The sequence below is a fragment of the Sinocyclocheilus anshuiensis genome, unplaced genomic scaffold (genome assembly GCF_001515605.1).
Source record: "Sinocyclocheilus anshuiensis isolate Anshui unplaced genomic scaffold, SAMN03320099.WGS_v1.1 scaffold941, whole genome shotgun sequence".
NCBI classification, from domain to species: Eukaryota; Metazoa; Chordata; class Actinopteri; order Cypriniformes; family Cyprinidae; genus Sinocyclocheilus; species Sinocyclocheilus anshuiensis.
Genome location: NW_015555791.1, coordinates 253,249 through 260,198, shown reverse-complemented (window position 1 = coordinate 260,198; position 6,950 = coordinate 253,249). Strand labels below are relative to the sequence as shown.

At 34.8% G+C, this 6,950-nt stretch overlaps 1 protein-coding gene across 1 annotated transcript; it reads left to right on the top strand.

Annotated features, from left to right (window-relative positions):
- The first annotated feature begins 1,094 nt into the window (after positions 1-1,094).
- On the top strand, positions 1,095-5,752 carry LOC107674840 (transmembrane protein 258-like). The gene is made up of 4 exons (XM_016468954.1): positions 1,095-1,225; positions 2,198-2,307; positions 2,418-2,546; positions 5,581-5,752. Exons 1-3 carry the CDS (start codon positions 1,097-1,099, stop codon positions 2,542-2,544), a joined length of 366 nt encoding a protein of 121 aa, XP_016324440.1. The 5' UTR covers positions 1,095-1,096; the 3' UTR covers positions 2,545-2,546; positions 5,581-5,752.
- The last annotated feature ends 1,198 nt before the right edge of the window (positions 5,753-6,950 follow it).

Here is a 6,950-nt window from a genome sequence, read left to right as displayed (position 1 = left end):
TTCGCCACAAAGAACCTTTTGTGAAACAGAAACAGTTCTTCAGATGTTAAAGGTTCTTTATGGAACAATTTAGACAAAAAAGGTTCTTCTGGCATCGTGAAGCACCTTTATTTTTAAGAGTGAAGGAAAGCCATAATGTAGTCTTTGTAAGGCTGGGTGATGTGTGAAATCATGAAGAGAACCAACAAAGTGTTGTCTGAAAATGTTGTGCACTAAAATGACAATTTCCATAATGCCATACTAATGCATGATACTGATTCTGAATATAAAACATTTGGGATGATCTTTTGAAATCTAATATATGGTTATTTTTACAAAATCATTGGGAATATCACATATTCTGTCATGAATAAACCAGCCTGTTGTGGAAGCACTTCCAAACTATGCACTGTAAATATCTTTTTCTAATGTTTCTGTGACATCTAAAACTGATTAAATACTCTGTAAAATATCAAATGTCTTTTAAATGTTCTTGTGAGAATTCTGTTTGGTTTTTATTATGTTATAACTCATATCTTTCATTATGTACAACAATATCTTTTATTTCTGTTCTTTTTACTCGTCATTAAATTTGTTTTTATAATATAATTTTACTACATTTATGATTTGTTAATTATCTGTTAATCATGATTGATTCAAAACATTACATTTTTTATTTGTAACGTTTTTAAATAACTTGTTTTAAGTGTGGGTGAAACATTCCCTGTTTAGCAATGACTGTGGTATAAAATTAGAAAAAACTGACTATACCACCAAAGGACAAAAAAATAGGTTTTCTCAGTTGTCTGTTTTGTTATGTTTATCTTTATGGCTTAAAGCCCAGTAAGAACTAAAATATTAAAAACTGTTGATTCTCTATTGTGTTTGTTACATGTTCTCATTTTCAATGCTTTGTCTGAGCTTTCTGAAAGCCTCTGTTGTATATTGATGCATAATCGTTATTTTTAGTTCATCTGCATAATTTGTCTCACTTTTTTTGACATGTATGTGTACTGATGTCATAATAAAAATGCATGATGCATAAATTAAATAAATATTTTTCTGGATACTAAATTTAAATTCTTCCTTGTGTGACAGCTATTATGAAAATCTATCTATGGAGCGTTGTGACTTTTATTTTGTATTGTGCTGTCAGTCACTCCTCTTCCGGTCACTCTTCACTTACGTGGCTGTTCTTGCTCTTCTTCCGGTCGGACAGATTCTGCCTTTACCTTGTCACACGATGGTAAATTACGCATGGTTTTACAGCAAATGATTATATTTCTTAAACGTCAGAGAGTCCAGAAATGAACTGAGACTGTAAATAACGCGTCTGGTATTTTATTTAATCGCTCTTCTTGTTAAATTGCAGCAGTTGGTAGCTTTAGCTGTTAGCTACAGTCAGGAGTCTGATCTGCTGAAGCTTTTTTTGCACTACAGACAGATAATGACGCTATTCAAAGTACAATATGCATATTTAGTCATAAATATGTATGTGTATAAGGTTCATGTGAACTTGTAATAGATGTTGTGCAGCGAGAAGTGTTTACATCTAGTTTGCACTATTCGTTTAGTAAGTGTCAGTTTCACATTTGGACCACAAAACCAGTCATAAGGGTCAATTTTTTTAATTGAGCACAATATTCGGCTGAGATACAACTATTTGAAAATCTGGAAGCTGAGGGTGCAAAAAAATCAAATTATTGAGAAAATCAGCTTTAAAGTTGTCCAAATGAAGTTCTTAGCAATGCATATTACTAATCAAAAATTAAGCTTTGATATATTTACAGTAGGAAATTTCCAAAATATCTTCATGGAACATTATCTTTACTTAATATCCTAATGATTTTTAAAAGAAAAATCTATAATTTTGACCCATACAATGTATTGTTGGCTATTGCTACAAATATACCCCAGCGACTTAAGACTGCTTTTGTGCTCCAGGGTCACATTTGTGTATTTTATATATCTATCAGCTATTCTGTTAAAAGTTTAATCCACGTTTCTGTTCAGAATGGTTCTGTTTAAATATGGTGTCTTTTTAATCCGCAACTACTGTCAGTTCAGCTGATGTGGATATTATACTTTTATACTCCTGTTCTTTCCAGCCTCTTTATGTACTGCTTATTCTAGTTTATTCCGTTTTTTTGGTTTCAGTATGATGTTGAACATCTTCAGATGTCAGAAGTCATGTGTAAATGACTGATTGTCTGTGCAGGAGTTGGAAGCCATGACGAGATACACCAGTCCGGTGAACCCGGCCGTGTTTCCTCACCTCACTGTAGTGCTGCTGGCCATCGGCATGTTCTTCACCGCCTGGTTCTTTGTGTATCCTTCACTATTCACAGATTTGCATTTTGTAATCCGAAAGGTGCTTGTAAATTTTAGCCTGAAAAGATCCGAAGAGATGTATATTTGCATCCTTGACTCTCTCTCAGATACGAAGTAACATCCACGAAGTACACGCGAGATCTGTACAAAGAGCTGCTGATTTCTCTGGTGGCGTCGCTCTTCATGGGCTTCGGCGTTCTGTTCCTCTTACTGTGGGTCGGCATTTATGTCTGAAAGTGAGTCTCTTTACGCTCTTCAGCTGTGTTATAACACTTCAGTTTTTATGAGATAAAAAAAAGGTAATTACAACATTTTCATCTCACAACTTAATATAAATGATATAAACTCGCAATTCTGAGAAGAATGGTCAGAATTGTGAGATAAAAGTGCTGCAATTACCTTTTTTATTTTCTATTCCATGAAAAAAAAAGTGTTAGATGAAAACAGAATTCTAAGGAAAAAACCCTCAAAATTGCAACAACAAAAAAAATCAGAATTGACTTCCAAATATTACCGGTTTGGTTAATATTTTGAATCAGTTTTTATTTTAATTTTAATTAAAGTGTTCAATTTTTGTTTATTTTAGTAAATAAAGTTAAACGTTATAAACATGAGCAATGTTGCCTAGGAATAAAATACGTTTTTTAGTATTTTATTTCAGTTCAAGTTTATTTGAAGCAACAAACATTTTTTTTTTAATGGTTTATAGTTTATTTTAATATAAGAAAAAAAAAATCACAATTACCTTTTTATTTTTTATTCCACAGTGGAAACAGGCTTCTAAATATTAAACATTTTTTTTTTAATGGTTTATAGTTTATTTTAATATAAGAAAAAAAAATCACAATTACCTTTTTATTTTTTATTCCACAGTGGAAACAGGCTTCTAAATATGACAGTTTTTGTTCATATTTTGAATTAGTTCTTTTTTTAAATTTAATTTTAGTTAAAGATTTAATAATTTTGTGTTTTGTGATTTTTATTATTTCTAAATGTCTGTATGATTTTCATTCATTTTTATTTCAGTTTTAGTTTATTTAAATACATCAATTTCAATGAAAAATATAGCTGCAAGCAGCGATATGCGCTGTGCAGAGCGGGAAGATCAAAAACAGTTGAAACTGAAAGAACGTAAAAACAGCTGGTTCAGAAGTATAGGTGAGAATGAACAGAAGTTCAAATGAAAATGGATAAAAACATGTATTTCTAATCCAGGAGAAATAAAGATTTGTATAATGCTGATCTGGATAATAAACAAATCAAAACAGCACAACATAACACAATTTTATAAAGTTGCGCCACGCGAGACTCGAACCCACAACATGAAATGTTTCGGGGCCAGTGGCTTAGCAGAGTGCGCCACTCAGTTGAGACACAATCAACAGACTGCAAAAGAGAAGTTTAGGTGTGAGAATGAGCTCACAAAAGCATGACTTAGCATTTTAGACAGATTAGCATGCTAAGCTAACTTAATACTAACGTAGCTTACGGTTAACCTGATAGTTGAAGAGTCACATTAGAACGAATGGCAACCAGTTAGCATGCTAAGCTAACTAACATAAATCAACAAGCACAGGCATGGCCTATTTGGAGAGGTATTTCTCGGGAATGGTTGTGAATATCAAAAATCTGTTCAGTCATTTCAGTCTGTTCAGTGCGGCTCGTTCCAAAGATCATCTGATCAGATTTTGGACAAAATTGGGCAAAAATTGTAGGAGGAGTAGCGAAAAAACTGTTTTTCATTTACTTCAATATGGCAGACAGGCACATTGATGAAAAATGACATATCGTCAGAATTGGTATAACCCAGGGAATGAAAGGATGCAAAAATAACTAAATTTGGACAATGTTTTCAAAAGTTATAAGCACTTTTGCAAAAAAAATTTATATCTGGAACACCAGGTGGCGGGGTGTTCAAACTTCTCAGGTATCTCCGGGACATGGTGTCGATCAGTGCTGATCCTAGACTTCTGGGAGCCCTATGCAAAACTGTGTCGGGGGGGGGCGGGATGGAACGAATGAATGAAACTCATTTGTCCGTGTATCACTCCGTCTCGAATCGCACTCGCGGAAAGCGCTTGAGAAACACGCCCTCGCGAACAGAGCCGACCGATCCTAGACTTCTGGGGGGGGAGGGGGTATGAGTGGTTATGAATGAATGAATGAAACGCATTTGTCCGTGTTTCACTCCGTCTCGAATCATGCTCACAGAAAGCGCTTGAGAAACAGTGTCTCTTCTGCGGCTCGGTACGCTTTCAACTCGTTTTTTAGTTTCGAGCAAGACTTTACGACATTCATATTACATGATTTTACTGATTTTTACGTAGAAAGGGCGACAGCGCACCCTGATCATTAGACCCTGATAAAAGAAATTATCATTAATGTTTTCATAACCGCTGGCCAAATTCAAAAACGCAGCTTGCGTATTTTGCGTATACGGAGGATCGGCTCTGGTTTCGATAATCCCTACCGATTTTTGTGCAGATATATCAAATGGTTTAAAATATATTGCAATTTATGACATATTTCAAAATGGCAGACACATGGTTCAGCCGATCCTGGCAAAATTCATATCCACAGATTCGGCATGACCCAAGGAATCCATAGACATAGATCCATAGACACCATGATTTTCTGACTAACTGATCAAAAGTGATCAGCAAAAATAGCCATTTTTCATATCTTGTGATCCATAGGTGGCGCTCTTCCCAAATTTGGCATGGACCCTCAGATCATGGTGTTGATGAAGCATACCAAGTTTTGTTTCGATTGACCAAATTTTGGCTGAGATACAGCCTCTGAACCAATTTCGGGTCAACCTCGTTAAGTTCACAACATCATAACTTTTGAACAAAGATGAATTTTAAAAATCTGTTCAGTCATTTTAATGACAAAATGTGTTTGGTGAAGAGTTTTTGGCTCAAGGTCTGCATTTAAAGTCACACCAGAAGTGTTCAGCTGGGTTTCTGCAGAGCAGTCAAGTTCTTCCACACTGACTCAATCAATCATTTCTTTTTGAACCTTGCCTTATACACAGGCATTGTCGTGTTAGAATAGAAAAGGGTCCTGTCCAAACTCTTGTTTTAATTTAGAAGCACACAATTAATTCAGAACATCACGTTAAGATTTGTACTCTTGGAAATTACTAAAGTAGTCAAACCTGTTCATTAGAAGGCAATAGTGTATATTATCCTTAAAATTACAGTATTTACAGTCCCTGAATTTTCCATGAAATATATTTATGACATCTGTTGTATTTGTGTTCATCAGGTTGTGGAAATGACATGTAGGCTACAGGAAAACATTCCAAGGTGATCAGAAAAGTTTTTCCGAGACTTCAGAAGCACTGGGATTTTGGATGGAGTTTGCACTGGCATGATGGGCAGGATTGTGTTAATATTTCACAAATAAAAAATTTGTTTAAAAATCCAAAATGATTCCTGGTTTTCATTTGATGTGTCCACTGTTAGAGATGTTTTCATTCTTGAGGATTATTTTCCTTATTTAAATCTCTATATTTAGACATTTTCATGTGTTTAACGTCCTTTGTAAGTCACTCTGTATAAAAGTATCTGCTAAATAAATGTATATTTCATTCACATTAAAATTATTCCATTCCATTTAATCTTAAACAATAGAATATTATATAATTAAAATACTATTATTATAATTAATAGCAATCATAGAAAAATATTATACAACCAGTGTAATTCTGATTAAATTTTTAAATTTAAAATTTAATACAATTTTTCCCACAGCACTATGTCAAGCAGAGCTTCACCAACAGTGCTTCATCTGATTAATTATTAGTAATTCATTTGTTTCTTACAAACACAGCTTTTTTTCTTTACAAGACGTTACCTGATGGACTGGAGTCGTGTGGATTACTTGTGGATTATTGTGATGTTTTTATCAGCTGTTTGGACTCTCATTCTGACGGCACCCATTCACTGCAGAGGATTCATTGCTGAGCAAGTGATGTAATGCTACATTTCTCCAAATCAGTTCTGATGAAGAAACAAACTCATCTACATCTTGAATGACCTGAGGGTGAGTGCATTTTAAAATGTAAATTTTTGGGTGAACTATTTCTTTAATTGGTGTTTTGTACGGTTTCCTGTTAACATCAGTATGTTCCTACGTTCATCCTCACACGATGTGAGGAGCGAGTTGGCTGGGTATTTGAAAACATAGCATGCTATTTGTGTCCTGTGGGCTGTTTGTGGAGCGTAAAACCCCAATCCAAGCTTAATCTGACTGATCAGAATAGAACAGTCTGTCAGCGTGGAGGAGATCGTCGCCTGTCTCAGAGATAAAGCGGCTACAGACGTGCAATGAAAATTGAAAGAAACAGTTCACCCAAAAAATAGTTAATCAGATCAGATTTGGAGAAATGTAGCGTTACATGACTTGCTCAGCAATGGATCCTCTGCAGTGAATGGGTGCCGTCAGAATGAGAGTCCAAACAGCTGATAAAAACATCACAATAATCCACACCACTCCAGTCGTGATGTTCGTAAGAAACAAATCCATCTTTGAGGCCTTTAGACCGTTGCTTCTGGACAAAAAATATGAGTCCATAATAACGCTTCCTCCAGTGATAAAGTCCATCTCCTGTTATCCTCTCACATCAAAATCCA

Bases quoted from the DNA above. Each gene is read 5' to 3' on its own strand.
- LOC107674840 (XM_016468954.1), top strand. From the start codon at position 1,097: ATGGAGCGTTGTGACTTTTATTTTGTATTGTGCTGTCAGTCACTCCTC. The intron at 1,226-2,197 runs GTAAATTACGCA...TTGTCTGTGCAG, and splicing joins CTTTACCTTGTCACACGATG to GAGTTGGAAGCCATGACGAG. The intron at 2,308-2,417 runs GTATCCTTCACT...ACTCTCTCTCAG, and splicing joins TTCACCGCCTGGTTCTTTGT to ATACGAAGTAACATCCACGA.